The 17,409-nt window shown below is 40.4% G+C and overlaps 1 protein-coding gene across 50 annotated transcripts in view; it reads right to left on the bottom strand.

Moving 5' to 3' along the window:
• Window positions 1–17,409, bottom strand: part of TRDN (triadin) — a 1,152,170-nt gene that overhangs the window by 896,407 nt on the left and 238,354 nt on the right. For 49 of the 50 annotated variants that reach the window (XM_075339946.1, XM_075339974.1, XM_075339964.1 and 46 more), the window contains 3 exons: window positions 12,537–12,596; window positions 6,991–7,044; window positions 4,795–4,854 (listed from right to left, as the gene is read on the bottom strand). In XM_075339946.1, coding sequence (XP_075196061.1) covers window positions 4,795–4,854; window positions 6,991–7,044; window positions 12,537–12,596 — 174 coding nt within the window. The remainder of the gene's footprint in view (window positions 1–4,794; window positions 4,855–6,990; window positions 7,045–12,536; window positions 12,597–17,409) is intronic. The other variant, XM_075339973.1, reaches the window with a different exon arrangement.

Raw genomic sequence — 17,409 nt, 5'->3', positions numbered from 1 at the left:
TATTATTAGCTGCCTTTTCAATTTGTTTCAGCATTTCACCCTCTATTTGTTCAGGTATGTTAGGAGGCTTATAGCAAACTCCAATTAGCATTTTTCCATTATTCCCCTCCCCATGTACATTTACCCATACTGACTCTACATTGTTGCTGTTCCCCTCAATGTCATCATACAACACAGGTTTTAGGTTAGATTTGTGTGTATTGGGGTGTGGCCCCAATGCACACGGTCAGCGTACTGAATGGCCCCTGTGATGTTAACAGGGAGTTCCTGGGCTGGGTGGGCGTGTGGACCCTGTGACGCTAACAGGGCTCCCAGTCTCAAGATCCGAGTAGCGTCTAACTCGGTTCAGGCAACTATTAGTTTCATAGCCACACAGATCTGTATCCTCCACCTAACATTCCATTTGCCAACCTCTCCTTTTCCATCTGGGAGCACGGTGGACATTGACTGCTGATGGGGATATATACCTTTCTCTTTCTTTTCTTATTAATTTTTGTTATATAGCGGTAACATAGTATATACCACCTTATCCAAATCTGCCAGTCCCACCGTAACAGATGGTGTTTCTTCATCAAATGTTACTTTTGCTTAACCACCAAACCCACGGACAAAATTTTTTTTCCCCTTTCCAACACACCTGTTCCCCTTTCCACGAGCATTTGTCCTTTTTCAACTCATTTGGTATATGACCAAAAGTGCAACTCTGCAGGGACACCGTACTCAATGCCATCTCAGCACAGCAGCCAGCCCTCGGTCCCTCAGATGTGGACAAGTAAAAGCCCATTTCTTCCTATCCATGACAAAGCGTTGAGATTCACTCTGTGCAGCAGTGGTGTTTACTGGAAAAGCAGATCTAAGAATCCATACCACCTTCTGCAGATACTCCTGTATACGTGCGTCCCTTTCTATGGCTGGAATTATTTCGCCAAATTTTGTCTTGTACCGGGGATATAACAGTGTGGCAACCCAGTAGTTAGCATTACTTCGAATTCGTACAATCCGAGGGTCATGTTGTAGGTAGTGCAGCAAGAAGGCGCTCATGTGTCTTGTGCATCCAGGAGGACCAAGTCCTTGGTTTGTTGGTGGCAGAGAGGTGAGAATCGTGCCTCCTTCCTCTGCCCTCTCCCCCCAACCTCGCACAACCGAAATGTGAGCAAGCTCTCACTCATCTGCTGAGTCTTCCATGCCCATCGCAAGTTCGTCCTCCATTTCTTCATGGGCTCCTGCACCTTCCTCAACAATTTTTGCTGATACTATGCGCCCTTGTTAATCCCTATCCCCCACCATGACTGTCGCCTAGGTGCCGCTCAACGTATGGACCTTGTACATCTTATTATCCCTTCTGCATATGACTCCTCCTGTACTTCCTCCCCTTCCTCTTGGACCAACACCTGACTCCGAATAATGCTTACAGTGTGCTCCATCTTGAAGATGACCAGAATTGTCACGCTGAGAATGGCATCGCTAGTGCTAAACATCTTCGTCGACATTTGTAAACTGTGTAGAAGGGTGCATAGGTCCTTGATCTGACACCACTCCAGCAGCGTGGTCTGCACCACCTCTAGATCAAGTTAGCCCAGGGTATACGTCATACCGTATTTCAGCAGGGCTCTGCGGTTCTGCCACAGACGCTGCAACATGTGCAGATTCCAATTCCTGCGTGTCGGAACATCGCATTTCCGGTGTTTAACCGCCAGACCCTAAGACTTCAGGAGCGATGAAAGTTGTTGAGCTGCTGGGTGCGAAGGATGAAAGTGAGCACATAGCAGCGTGCCCGCTGCACAAGGCCATGTAGGCCGGGATGGTATTTTAAAAATTGCTGGAGAATCAGATTCAACACGTGAGCCATACAAGGCACGTGTGTCACATTGCCCTGACGAAGGGCCGCAGACAGGTTTGCATCATTGCCGCACACGGCTGTTAAGTCACCAACGTAGTCCACTCAATCAATTTGTACTCCGGTCGCCAGGTGACAACGTGTTCCTTTGGTGCATAGTGCTGATGATGGGAAAGGAGTCGATGCCTGCGGCGCAGGTGGACGCAGGTTATGGTCACCCATTGGGTTGCGTTACCTTGACAGATAAAGAACCACAGGCTGAATGTAGGTGGTGGGTATCTCACAGATGAAGTACCATCATTCAGCTACAACCAATGGAAAGACACTACACCCTTTTTTAGGCCCCTCCTGTCTGCAGACCACTGCCAGACATAGCTATGAACCTCTTGTTACTGTTACCCCCAGTTCAGTTTTATGAGTTTGTGTGCTTGTTACCTGACTACTTTTCCTGCTTGCTGTTTATGTACCTCCTTGGCCGATCCGCATTTCACCTCTGCTTGTTTTCTGATTAAGTCCTGGCCATCCCATTCTTTTCCTCTTCCTCAATTAATGTTTTTGACCCTGCATGACTACTATTCTCTGGAATTGCAGCCTTCCACAGGTATTGATAAACTTGGGCCCTGTGTAATTCCAAATCACTGTATAGGGGTTAAAGGGTTTCAGGGTTCTGGGTGTCCAGCTTGGTGAGTGGCTTGCCTCTAGCCTATCCTTTACAGCCCATCTGAGTGTGTCGATCCAGGCAGGCGTTACACCGTGCCCTCTGCAGAAGGCCATGTAGGCCGGGATAGTGTTTTAAAAATTGCTGGACAACCAGGTTCAACATGTGAGCCATACAAGGCACGTGTGCCACATTGCCCTGAAGAAGGGTCGCAGACTGGTTTGCATCATTGTCGCACCCGACCTTCCCTGGCTGCTGGTTGAGTGGAGACAACCATTGATGAAACTCGGTCTCACTCTCCAGAGCTAACCGTCCACAATTCCTCAGCGGTGTCTCACATTTCCCCTACATTTCAAAGTAAACATTTGACCGCCTGATGGCCTTGAGCTCTGCTGCCAGCATAGTAAGGAGGTGTGTGGGATTCCTTGGGCGCAGTTACAAGGAAGGGTGGACTGACCACACAGGGTTTGGGCCGAGGTGGAGGACCCACACGAGGTTGAGGAGGCAGAAGCAGTGGAGGAACTTGTATATACAGAGGAAGGATTGACACACAAGTCGTGGGGACGGCAAGACTTGTACAGCAAACCCTTCTCCATCTTTCATCATAGTTACCCAGTGCCCAGTCAGCAACATGTAACTCCCCTGTTTATACTTACTGGTCCAAGTATCTGTGGTGAAATGCACCCTGTCACACACAGAGTTTCTCAAGGAATCGGTGAGGTTGTGTGCGACCTACTGTGGTAGCGCGGGCACGCCTTTCTTGGAGAAGGAGTGACGACTGGCCATCGGCTCTTGAGGCACTGCAATGGGCATAAGGTCTCGAAAATCCTCGGTCTCAAAAGGGTGTAAAGGCAGCCTTTCTGTTGCCAACAAGTTTCAGATGATGAAACTCAACCTCTTAGGCATGTCATGCCCTTTGAAAATCATTTAAAACACAGCGAGGGGACTCCAAACACAGTCTCCCTCGTTGCCACTAATTGGGCCACACACACCCCACTTGACTGGCATCAGTTGACCCCCCTTTTGAAAAAGAAAAAGATGCTTTGCATGAAGCACTCTCAAAAATACGCGTGCCTTTCCCGTCCCCTGGCTGACCCAGGGGAAGAAAAGTCCTCTGAGAGCCATGACTTGTTCATCTTGGTTCTTTTAGAAACACAGCGAGGGGACTCCAACCACAGTCTCCCTCGTTGCCACTAATTGGGCCACACACCCCCCACTTGACTGACATCAGTTGATGCCCCTTTTCAAAATGAAAAAGATGCTTTGCATGAAGCACTCTCAAAAATACGCATGCCTTTCCCGTCCCCTGGCTGACCCAGGGGAAGAAAAGTCCTCTGAGAGCCATGACTTGTTCATCTTGGTTCTTTTAGAAACACAGCGAGGGGACTCCAACCACAGTCTCCCTCGTTGCCACTAATTGGGCCACACACACCCCACTTGACTGACATCAGTTGATGCCCCTTTTCAAAATGAAAAAGATGCTTTGCATGAAGCACTCTCAAAAATATGCGTGCCTTTCCCGTCCCCTGGCTGACCCAGGGGAAGAAAAGTCCTCTGAGAGCCATGACTTGTTCATCTTGGTTCTTTTAGAAACACAGCGAGGGGACTCCAACCACAGTCTCTCTCGTTGCCACTAATTGGGCCACACACACCCCACTTGACTGACATCAGTTGATGCCCCTTTTCAAAATGAAAAAGATGCTTTGCATGAAGCACTCTCAAAAATACGCGTGCCTTTCCTGTCCCCTGGCTGACCCAGGGGAAGAAAAGTCCTCTGAGAGCCATGTCCACATTGTCAGTGGACAGACGCGTGTGCTTATCTGCCAGCAGACCCCCAGCAGCACTGAAGACAGGTTCCGAGAGAACGCTGGCTGCAGGACACGACAAGATCCCCAAGGCGTACGTGGCAATCTCAGGCAATTTATCCAGATTGGAAGCCTAAAATGAGCAGGGCTCAAGTTGCACAGTAATGGCATTGATGTTTCCTTGCATATACTCATATATCTGTGTGTCCTCCTCTTTTTCCTTGTCCAGCTCTTTTGTTTTCGCATGAGTATATGTCCTTGTCACTTTCCCATGTGTTTGTGTTGTGTTGTGAGTTGTTTGTCACCTTTTGGACACCTTTGTCCAAGGCTCGAACCGACCTCGAGCCGAACCGCGACCGGTTCGCTCATCTCTAATAATGACATTAAATTCATAGTGATTTATGGGTAAAACAAAATTTACTTTCAGACCACCCCTTTAATAAGTATATGATTCACTTTGCTGCATTTAATAAACAGCAAAAAATGAATCTTACCTTTGGCTGGAGCTTTTTTCTCAGCTTTCTCTTTTTTTACAGGTTTTTCCTTTACTGCTTCTGAAATATGACAAAAACAAATTTTAGAAGATAATTATGGTCTTAATCAGTGTTGGATTGAGGTGCAAAGGGCCCATCCATATTATTTTACATGCTGTGGCTTGGAAGTATGCTCCACAGGCCAGTTTACGCACCATAAAAACTACATTGGGCATGAGATTTCTATTAATCCCATTCAATTTGCTTGAACTGTAAAACGCTGCATCAAAAATGTGAGTAACACTGATTGCGGGGAATGTACCCTAAGGTAACAGCTCATAAGGGAAGGTGTTGAGTTTAGAACTGATGTAGGTAACTTTGAAGGAGCAGAGAAGATATGCTTTCCACGAGCCCTCTTACACTTAAATAGGTTAATACGTTGAAAAACTGCCAAAATAATAAATATTTACACCAATATTGAAGGTTGCTTTCAATTTCTTTGATATTTAGAGCATGAAATGCCCTTTTATTATTATAGTTTTACTTTAAAAGTTGCAGTTACAAAACAAAGTGGCATTCAAGCTTACTACATACTAGCTTAGTATCTTGAAATATGAAAACCTTACTCATAGAACATATATACAAAACATTGTGAGTAAAACAACTGTATAATAACCTCTTTTTCTCCCATATACACTACTCACAAAAAGTTAGGGATGTTTGGCTTTTGGGTGAAATTTCATGATGATCATAAACGCACTCTAACCTTTTCAGGTGAACTTAATGTGACCTTCTCTAAACTGTTGGATGCTCATTTGAAACTGTTCAATGTTTCAGTACTTTTTGCACAACTTGATGTTCTCTAAAAAGGAGTTTAATGGCAAAATTCACATCAGGTGTTTGATCCATGAATCACCCAATACATTTCGGGATTCAATTAGAATTCGTATTTAAACATTGGTCCTTATTATGCTGTTCACATTTTGACATCATGAGACCAAGACAACACCTAAAACTTGATCAACAACAGTACCTCACCATTGTGAGGCTTCAAACAGGATGTTCTAAGTGGCCACTAAGCTTATAATGTCACAGAGTGTCATCAGCAAGTTGAAACAGAGATACAGAGACTGGAAGAGTAACAGAAAAGCATGGAAGTGCCACTTGGTGCCCATCCTGAGGAAGAAGTGGTGTTTTACTTCAAAACACATTAATAGAGCACCTTTCATCTATACTATGGACTGCACCTTTCATGTTCTCCTCAACATTTTCTCCTGGTTCCTGTTTCTTCAGGCTTAGTGCCCGTGGACCTTGCAGCAGCTGATCTCACTTTCATACTGGTTGTTTGACATCCAACACCACAAGGTGAGCGGCCTTCTCTCTTATTTTATTCCTTTATATTGGGTAAGATCCTATTGCACTTGTTTTATCCACAGGAACTCCCATCACATCGACAGAGCAGTGTCTTCTTTTTCACTCAGCTCTCCCCAGCTTAAGGCCTCCCCAGATTAAGAATACTAGCCCTCAGTTGTCTGTTTTATCTTGACTAGGTATTAAAATTGGGGGGGAGACACTGCCGATGTAATACTGATTGATAGCCCATCCCCAACTGCCCAACTGCAGGGAGCCAGCTGCCAATCAGCATGATGTCATCAATGAAGCCCCTTCAACAGAGCAGACCAGAAGGGCTGCTCTAATGATGAGACGTGAAGTGAAATGGGAAAATCGCTGGCTAAACCAGCAGAGATTGTCCCCAAGCAGAAAAGGCAAGACGTTAGAAGCTCCCAGCCTGTTAGTCCTTAGCCCTATACATAAAAATAATAAAAATCCTGGATAACCCCTTTAAATGTAGCTGTATCATGCATTAATTTCAAGTTAATGTTTGTTACATCTGTATTGATTAATTCATAGATGAGACATATAAACACAGAACGACAAAAAAATCAAGTAATTTCAGATTCTGCACCCTCATTTTTTTGCTTTCTTTCCAATTCTAAACACTTCCTTTGTAAATCTTAGCCTACACAGTATAAAGGGGTACTCCCATCTGATAAAGTTATGGTATATGTGACTTGCAAAGGAATAACCTCTTGGAAACTTTTTAATTCTTGAGATAAAAAAAGAGATGCAGTGGTGGTTTAGCACGGAGTCCTCATCTAATTTTTTCCCTGATCTTTATATAACATTCTTCTTGAAATTTTCTTGTCCCAAAGTTACCTTTGGCTGGAGCCTTCTTTTCAGCTTTTGCCTTCTCGTCAGCTTTTGCTTTTACTAGAAATGATAAATGAAACAGTAGTTACTTGTTTACTTGTAATGATCTAACTAATTGTAATTTTAACTAACCAATTACTGTGCAAGGATTTTGTTATATTGATATAGAGAAACATACACTGAGTTATCTCTGATCCTAGTTGTTGCAGCAAGAGCCTGACTGTTTTATAGATCTCTACTGTTGCAGATAACGGCGGTTCAGCTTATCCCTTAATTGTTCAGTAAATTTATGGCACCAGTTAGTAACACCCTTGTAGCATTGGCATTTTAGAAAAATATAATTGATGTTTTTTTGAAGAGCCTAAGCCAGAAGTATATCCAACAAGATGGAGAAAAATATGTCCTTCTATTATATATCCCATTCCTTTTGAGCACGCAGTCACTGTGGAAATCACACAATGACAGTGCGCAGGGATCAGACGAGACACAAGCACCACAGATGATGCTTCATTTCAGGGAGGGGGCAGAGGCTGTGGCAGTGACTGTGGCCTCTTCCCCCTGATGACTCTTTGTTTGAGTTTCCCAGCATGCACTGGTATGCTCAAAAAAAAGCATCTTCAGAAAAGAGGAAAAAAAATCAAAAGTAGCCAGATAGTGTAGTGATGGAAGGAAAGGACATGTTTAATGCAGTCAGTTAAAAAATTCGCTTAGATTTGGGTAATAAATACATATGGACTTAGATGAAATTTTTTTCAAACCTTCGGATGACCCCTATAATGACCAAGTCTGATTTGCAAAATGGGTGAGAATAGGATATGCTAAGAGTCACATGGTTTTCTAGAACCGAAGACACGTATTTGTTGTTAAAACTTATGTGTATGTGGAAAAATTAAATTATATGGGGTCAGTGTTCGTTCTTAGGAAGAACTGGACAGCATAATTTTTACAGCCTCCTTTTAAGCCAAAAAAATTTAGAAAGCAAAGTGAGCTCCTCTTCAGCTCCGCCATAACTAAGTCAAGACCAGAGCAAAAGTTTTGTAGGTTTTACAATTCTTTATTTTATTTAACAATTTTCCAGCTTTAATAGTTAATTAAAAACACACGCAGAAAAACAACTTTGTAATAGTGAATATAGGAAATGCTTATTAATATGCAAATTGAAATTGCATCTAATTAAAAGTGTCTAACTTGAAATCATCGCACTCTTATGTGACTCCGAGGAACCTTGTGAATATGAACACTACGAGTATAACAAAGGTAGGTAAGACACTGCCAAAAGATAGGTAGAAGGATTTAGGTAAGAGATAAAGGAAGATGTGTGGGGATAAAGGCATACCAAGGTCTAGGGCAGCTAATTTATTCAGAAGTCTAATCTCACTAATCAGAGATGCTTTTATAACTAAACATTATTAATCATTGTAATACCCCAAAAGGGACTGAAGTATTGTGATTGTATTCAACAAGTTTGTTGGTAGTTGAGACTTCAGTTTGGCATAGGGCATTTGTGCAGATTAATGAGGTGGAAGTGTACATTAAATAGATATATGAGTATAGGATGAGAAAAGTTAGCAAGCAACATTCATAGTTTCAAAGCCTTAACCTGTCTCCAAAAGGAATTGATAAAAAGGACAGTTCAAAAAGATACGTGGAAATGTTTCAACTTCCAACAGCTTTTGATTATCTCTAGCACTGATTTGTAGTAGCAGATCTGGTATGTGATATCGGTACATTAGTATTTTGCACTGATTTTCCTTGTAAGGTATGCAACAGTATAATATATGAGCTCATACATATTATGTGTCTTATTTTTTCCATTTGTTAAAGTTTGATACTCTATAATGCAAACACTTATGGTCTGTCCTTGTTTATCACTGAAAGGATTTTTCCATAAAAAGTATTTCTTAAAACTGAATTTAGCACATCATATGTGTAGCAGTGGACCGACTTGTTCTGTAGTGCCTTGCTGATGTTGAATAATGATTTGACAGTAATGAGGCTGGGCTTTTTAGTATTTTAAATTAACTGTGTACATATTCATCTTATCTATCTCATACATAAATTTGACTTCAATTGTGTAGCTTATGATTAGTGCCATGCGTCTGAATTTGAAGTCTTTAGTCTGTGCTCTGTGGACGTCTTCTCTGTCAGCCAGACCACAGCAGATACACCTTTTTTTGGGTGTTCAGTTTCTATTATCCTTACTTTAGTTCTATTAGGGTAACAGGTATATTCAATTACTCATTTGTTTGTCCAATCACCTTTGTGGTGCAGCTATAAGTACTTTCCTGTTGGTGATATTCTAATTTTAAAGTTCAGCCATATTGTTCCTAGTTTCTGCCAGTCAGATGAAGACCAGCTAGGATAAATCTCTCTGCTGTTTATGTCCTCCACTCTTCACCTATCTCATGTTTGTTTTCAAAACGATGGTGGCATATTCTTTAACATATTCACCCTCTGTAGTATTTTCAATTTTGTTGTTTGTCTTACTCACTATGGCTGCACTTTCTACTTTAGCACACCTTTCCTTTTTAGGTAATTTGCAGTCTGCTCTGTTCTCCAGTTTCTGAGAAGCACCATGAAGTGTTCAATGGCCGATCAGGCAGCAAAGGCCTCAGTTGCCATCATTAAGTCTGCAGTCGTCAGAGCTATTACAACTCCATCAGGAACCACTAGGTACTGCACGGTTTAAATCTCTAGATTTTTGTTGCAGTTTTATAGTGTTTTACATTTACCCCTTGTGAATTGCTGTAAGAACGTAACAGTTAGTTATGCATATTCATGTCATGTCACTGCATTGTCACTGTTTTGCTTCTAAAAAATTAAACTTACATATTTATTATTTTGTTAGTATTTTGTAAATCTTTCTTTGGCTTTCAATACAGCCTGAATCATTCTGGGCATGCTGTTGATCAAAATCGAGCATGTCTCAACTGAAATTTGATCCCAGGTTTCTTCTATATGTTCCCAATGTTGTTGCATACTGGTCGAATGCCTTGAGTATGTATACAGCTTTTTCTTCAACTCTATACTCTCAAGTGTTCAATTGGGTTGAGGTCTTAGGACTGTTGGGACCTATCCAACACCTCTACTTCATTGTCATTGAACCATTTCTTCACCTTTCTCAATGTTTGCTTTAGGGCATTGTCCTTTCTGTACACTACATTGCCCTTTTCATACCCCTGTACTCTAGTGTACAAAGTAAATCATCTTGTAGGATACTCACATATAGTTCAGCATTGGGACCACCATCAATCCTGGTAAAGTATCCAACGCCTTTGGCTATGAATCAACCCCACATCATTAAGCTTCCTCCACCGAACTTGACAGTTGCTTCAATTTCTCAATCCGTTAGCCCCTTTTTCACTTGTTTCTTCCAGACATATTTGCACCCATCAGAGCCTAGTCTATTGGTTTTACTCTCATCAGTCCAAATCACCTGTTTCCAATCTTCTACTGTCCACTACTTATACTTATAATAATATTATTAATAATAATAATATTTATTCACTTATATAGCGCTATTAATTCCACAGCGCTTTACATACATTGGCAACACTGTCCCCATTGGGGCTCAAAATCTAAATTTCCTATCAGTATGTTTTTGGAGTGTAGGAGGAAACCGGAGACCCCAGAGGAAACCTACGCAAACACAGGGAGAACATACAAACTCCTTGCAAATGTTGTCCTTGGTGGGATTTGAATCAAGGACCCCAGCGCTGCAATGCTGCAGTGCTAACCACTGAGCCACAGTGCAAACTCAACCTGCCGCTTCTTATGATAATATTGAAGTTGACGCTTCTTCACCTTTTTTTGGACCACAATTCCAGACTTGTGTAACATGTTTTGCCCGGTCATTGCATGGATGTCTGTGAAATCCCTAATACAAGGCACTCCACTGCTGTGTTTGTCCAGTTTGTCCAACCAGTACTAACATATCCTGTGATGAGCCAACCTGTGGACTCTGATATTTTGCCTGGATATCCACCTCTTGGCTTTTGAATAAATTGACTTCATTTCATATTCTTCTCACTATCATGTGACTCAAATTATGCAGTTTGCCAATTTTCATGGTCAAGAGACTTCTACCGATGAGCTGGATGATGCTGTTTCTCTTTTCTTTTAAAATCTTCTTTATGGCTGATCTAAAATTAGAACAAGTTCTACCTGAGACTTGAACTTGGGAATCAACCTAATAACATACTGAGCTATGAGGGAATGTGAGAGCAGGTTGTAATTTGTACTATACAGGAAGAAAAAGATTTTTCAAACACCATGAAAAAACAGTAAAAATACAGCAACATGACAAAAATCTGCATAACTAATTATATGCTAAATAGCTGCAAGTCAAATTTATGTATGACATACCCAAGATGATGGTATATAAAATGACGTTAGTCTCATGCTCAAAGCTGTAGTGTTTGATGAAATATGGAGCCTGAAAGTCAAAAGTTCAAAACATTGTTACCCTTTTGCCTTGCACATGTTTATTTCCTTTAATTTATGAAAGTTTGCAAAGAAGGAAGAAGAAATTAATGCTTTACTGTAGGGTCAGGGAATATCAGTGTCAGTGTGAACAATTGAATAAAATGAAACGCTATGGCAGGAGACCAAGGGGGACTCTACTGGTGACAAAGATACATAAAAAGGACTGCAGTTTGTCAAAATGTATGAGAGTAAGCCAAAATCCTTCTGGGCTAGCATCTTGTGGACCAATTAAACCAATATAGAGCTTTTTGGTAAAGTACATCATTCTACTGTTTCTGAAAAAAGAATGAGGCCTACAAAGAAAATAACACAATACTTACAGTCAAATATGGTGGAGTTTCAAAGATATTTTGGAGTTGTTTTACTGTTTATGATACTGGGTTATTTGACTGTGTACAAGCCATTTTAAAATCTGAAGATTACCAAAGGATTTCAGATTACAATGTAGTGCCCAGTGTCAGAAAGCTGATTGTGCATCCTAGGTCATAGATCTTCCAGCATGAAAATGGCCAGAAACATACTACAAGAAGCACCCAGAAATGGATGGAAACAAGGCACTAGAGAAGTCTGAAGTAGCCAACAATGAGTCCAGATCTAAATCCCATTTAATACCTGTGGCAAGATCTTAAAATCGCTGTTGGGAGAAGGCACTCTTCAAATATGAGACCTGGAGCAATTTGGAAAATAAAAATGTTCCAAAATTCCACTTGAGGTGTGCAAGAAGCTTGTTGATGATTAAGAAGTGATTGATTGCAGTTATTTATTCCAAAGGGTATGCAACCAAATATTAGGTTGAGGGTGGCAATAATTTTGTCCTTCTCATTTTTGCAGTTTTGTGTAAAATTATGTACAATTTGCCTTTTTTCAGGTTCTTTGTGTGTTGTTTCAATACACACAAAGAAAATAAACATGTGTATAACAAAACACGTGTAATAATTTTCTGGGAGAAATACTTGATTTTCTGGAACAATTTCAAGGGTGACAAACTTTCAGCCATTATTGTATATAAACATAATGACTCATAAAAGTTGGATTTTGTGACCACATGGTGACGACTGCTTACTAACCTTTGATTTGGACTTTCTTTTCTCCTTTCTCCTTTAGTTCAATTTTTTCTTTTGTAATTACTGCAATCAGACCAACACAGGTATTCATTTTAGTGGTTAACACATTGTAGGACATAGCAGAATAAAAGGTGTAGCCGATTACTACAAGCAATCCTACTTTTTTTTTAACATGAGTAGTCTACAAACCTTGATAAAAATGATTAAATAAATTGTAAATTTAGCACAAAGGAGTATAAAAATATAAACATAAATCTTCTCACCATTTTCTACGTACTACAGACTTACAACCCTTATTTTATATTATATTTTATACACTAGTGCTCTGGAAAGGACAAAAGCACAATAGACCTATAATATACAGAATACAGAATTTTGCAAAACATGAGCAGTCCCAAATTCAACTGCCTCTTGCATGGAGACATTTAAACTTCTAAGCTTCCAATGTTAACTCAGAAATCCTATATTTGTGTCTAGTACCTCCACTATCAGTCACTGATTTGCTCCTTTGTGAGGAGCTGACTGAGGGGAGGTGTGAGTGCTACCCAACTATAAATAAAAAGTATTAATAAAGGTTCTGCTGGCAAACCAATTATTAGGACTAATCAGTGCACATACATGACATTATAATGACATACATTCTCATAGATCACCCTGTCACGTGACTTTTATTGCATTTAATACAGTGTTGATGCTTTTTTTATTAGAGTAACAGTAAACTTTAGGCTTGACATGTAGGATTGTCAAACTGAACCAGGAAAAAAGATGTGCATAGTCAGCCATGCAAAGCAAAATGGTCTAAAAAATGTTTGTGACATGCACACTTTGTGAAGAAGAAATTTATAGTTAATTATCTGGATTTTAAGAATTATCTTTTGTAATTTTAAAACACAATTATTCCTTATTAAAAAAAATGGTTGCACAAGAAATACAGAAACTCAATACAGCACTGGTGAAAAGGAAGCCCATTGTGCAAAACTGATTTCAGATTTCATTGTTTGTTTGTTTTTTTAAATATTATGCTGACTTCCTTCTGCTTTCCAGTGCATCAAAAATGAAGAAAAAGTGTAATTGTAATTAAAAAGCTTCAGAACAGATGCCAGATACAGAATACTATTGACAAATCATGGACTGGAACTATTAATAGCACCTCTTCTCTCTCCCTTTGTGAATTGAATATTTGTATAAGTCATACATTACTACTCTCATCATCATCTTCACTGCTTCAGTTACATAACACATTACTGCCTGTATTATTTATCTAATGTTTTAGGTCTTTCTCTTTCTATCTGTATTGCTAATCTGTGATCTCTTTAAAATTGTCATAAATTATTATCATCGTGATATGGAAATCATGATCTGTAAATCACCTTAAAAATGTGTGCTACATTCCCTGCCTAGGCTTTTGTGTAGGTTATGATAATGACTCCAAATGTAGATGTGATGTGATTGCTCTAAGGCATCATGGAGAATCATAAGTAGTCAAGCCTGAGGCCATATGAACTTTTTGTGACTGATGTAATCTTCTACAATATGTAAAAAGACTGCAGGCATTTTTTTTGACAATTCATGAGAATCAAATGGCAAATCAATTTCACAAATTTCTCAAAATTACTCAAATTAAGTTTGCACTTATACCCATGATTTGATTTCTTTTTATGCAATTTTGTTACTGTTTCTCTGGTTTTCACTTGGCTTACAATCACCTTTTTCCTCAACTTGGTCCACCACCTTTTACTCCATACATTTCTGTACGGAAGTGAAAGGGTAAATTCCAAAGAGCCCTTATGACTTGACAAGCGGTATGGCTTTTGCCAATATTGTACATGACAGCCTTTTTGAATTGATATATATACAGTCAGGGCCAGAAATATTTGGACAGTGACACAAGTTTTGTTATTTTAGCTGTTTACAAAAACATGTTCACAAGTACAATTATATATATATATAATATGGGCTGAAAGTGCACACTCCCAGCTGCAATATGGGAGTTTTCACATCCAAATCGGAGAAAGGGTTTAGGAATCATAGCTCTGTAATGCATAGCCTCCTCTTTTTCAAGGGACCAAAAGTAATTGGACAAGGGAATCTAAGGGCTGCAATTAACTCTGAAGGCGTCTCCCTCGTTAACCTGTAATCAATGAAGTAGTTAAAAGGTCTGGGGTTGATTACAGGTGTGTGGTTTTGCATTTGGAAGCTGTTGCTGTGACCAGACAACATGCGGTCTAAGGAACTCTCAATTGAGGTGAAGCAGAACATCCTGAGGCTGAAAAAAAAGAAAAAATCCATCAGAGAGATAGCAGACATGCTTGGAGTAGCAAAATCAACAGTCGGGTACATTCTGAGAAAAAAGGAATTGACTGGTGAGCTTGGGAACTCAAAAAGGCCTGGGCGTCCACGGATGACAACAGTGGTGGTTGATCGCCGCATACTTTCTTTGGTGAAGAAGAACCCGTTCACAACATCAACTGAAGTCCAGAACACTCTCTGTGAAGTAGGTGTATCTGTCTCTAAGTCAACAGTAAAGAGAAGACTCCATGAAAGTAAATACAAAGGGTTCACATCTAGATGCAAACCATTCATCAATTCCAAAAATAGACAGGCCAGAGTTAAATTTGCTGAAAAACACCTCATGAAGCCAGCTCAGTTCTGGAAAAGTATTCTATGAACAGATGAGACAAAGATCAACCTGTACCAGAATGATGGGAAGAAAAAAGTTTGGAGAAGAAAGGGAACGGCACATGATCCAAGGCACACCACATCCTCTGTAAAACATGGTGGAGGCAACGTGATGGCATGGGCATGCATGGCTTTCAATGGCACTGGGTCACTTGTGTTTATTGATGACATAACAGCAGACAAGAGTAGCCGGATGAATACTGAAGTGTACCGGGATATACTTTCAGCCCAGATTCAGCCAAATGCCGCAAAGTTGATTGGACGGCGCTTCATAGTACAGATGGACAATGACCCCAAGCATACAGCCAAAGCTACCCAGGAGTTTATGAGTGCAAAAAAGTGGAACATTCTGCAATGGCCAAGTCAATCACCAGATCTTAACCCAATTGAGCATGCATTTCACTTGCTCAAATCCAGACTTAAGACGGAAAGACCCACAAACAAGCAAGACCTGAAGGCTGCGGCTGTAAAGGTCTGGCAAAGCATTAAGAAGGAGGAAACCCAGCGTTTGGTGATGTCCATGGGTTCCAGACTTAAGGCAGTGATTGCCTCCAAAGGATTCGCAACAAAATATTGAAAATAAAAATTTTTTTTTTGGGTTTGGTTTATTTGTCCAATTACTTTTGACCTCCTAAAATGTGGAGTGTTTGTAAAGAAATGTGTACAATTCCTACAATTTCTATCAGATATTTTTGTTCAAACCTTCAAATTAAACGTTACAATCTGCACTTGAATTCTGTTGTAGAGATTTCATTTCAAATCCAATGTGGTGGCATGCAGAGCCTAACTCGCGAAAATTGTGTCACTGTCCAAATATTTCCGGACCTAACTGTATATACAGCATAGATATATATATATATATATATATATATATATATATATATATATATATATATATATATATATATATATATATATATACACATATATATATATACACGGTATATATATATATATATATATATATATATATATATATATATATATATATATATATATATATATATATATATACATAAAAAACATGTGTTACTAAGGAACCGTATAGACGAGAAATTTACCTCTGATCGTAAAAAAAATCTTGCACTATTTTATACCATCTATGTGTATACATATACAGTGGGGAAAAAAGTATTTAGTTAACCACCAATTGTGCAAATTCTCAAAATCTTGCCAGATCAGACAAGGTAAGTAGAGTTGAGCGCGGTTCGTGGTTCGTGGTTCTCCAGTTCGCGGCTCGAGTGATTTTGGGGCATGTTCTAGATCGAACTAGAACTCGAGCTTTTTGCAAAAGCTCGGTAGTTCTAGAAACGTTCGAGAACGGTTCTAGCAGCCAAAAAACAGCTAAATCATAGCTTGGTTTCTGCTGTAATAGTGTAAGTCACTCTGTGAATCAAACTATTATCACATTTCAGTGTATAGTGTGCGTGAACAGCGCCTTCAGATCACTGCTGTTTCTATAATGGCGATCGCCATTTTTTTTTTTTTTTTTTCTTGTCTTCCTTCCCTAAGCGCGCGCGTCTTGTGGGGCGGGCCAGCATGTCAGCCAATCCCAGACACACACACAGCTAAGTGGACTTTGAGCCAGAGAAGCAACGGCATGTGTGATAGGATCTGCATGTCACATGTCCCTGCATTATAAAACCGGACATTTTCTTCACGGACGCCATTATCTGCCTTCTGCGTCTTTGGTGTCAGACATCACTGTCGCAGCTCCGTCTTCCTGAGTCCTATAGCCGATACAGCTGTATGCGCTGCATACACAGCGTTAGACAGCTTAGGGAGAGCACTTTATAGCAGTCCTTTTAAGGGCTCCAACCGGCAGGGTCAGAGAGCCATAGGTGACAGGTCCTGCAAACAGCAACAGCGTCTGTGTAGCCCAGGTCAGGGATTTCCTACCTGCATTTCACCATTAGGAGGGAATAGAAAGGCAGTCTTCCATTCCTCTACCCAGAGCACCACAATCCTGCCACTGTACCCTCTTGTCCTCTGCACACTCCAACTGATAACTAAGCCATTATACTAGCAAACACTCAGTGTACCTAGTGGCATCCTATACGTGGCTATTGGACTTTGCTATAGTCCCACTAGTGCAAAGACATTTGCAGAGCGCGTCTGCCTGCATTGCACACTACAACTCATTCTAACCAAGCCATTATACTAGCAAACACTCAGTGTACCTAGTGGCATCCTATAC

The sequence above is a fragment of the Anomaloglossus baeobatrachus genome, chromosome 3 (assembly GCF_048569485.1).
Source record: "Anomaloglossus baeobatrachus isolate aAnoBae1 chromosome 3, aAnoBae1.hap1, whole genome shotgun sequence".
NCBI classification, from domain to species: domain Eukaryota; kingdom Metazoa; phylum Chordata; class Amphibia; order Anura; family Aromobatidae; genus Anomaloglossus; species Anomaloglossus baeobatrachus.
Note: the sequence above shows the minus strand (reverse complement) of the source record. Positions and strands in the feature narration are given on the sequence as shown.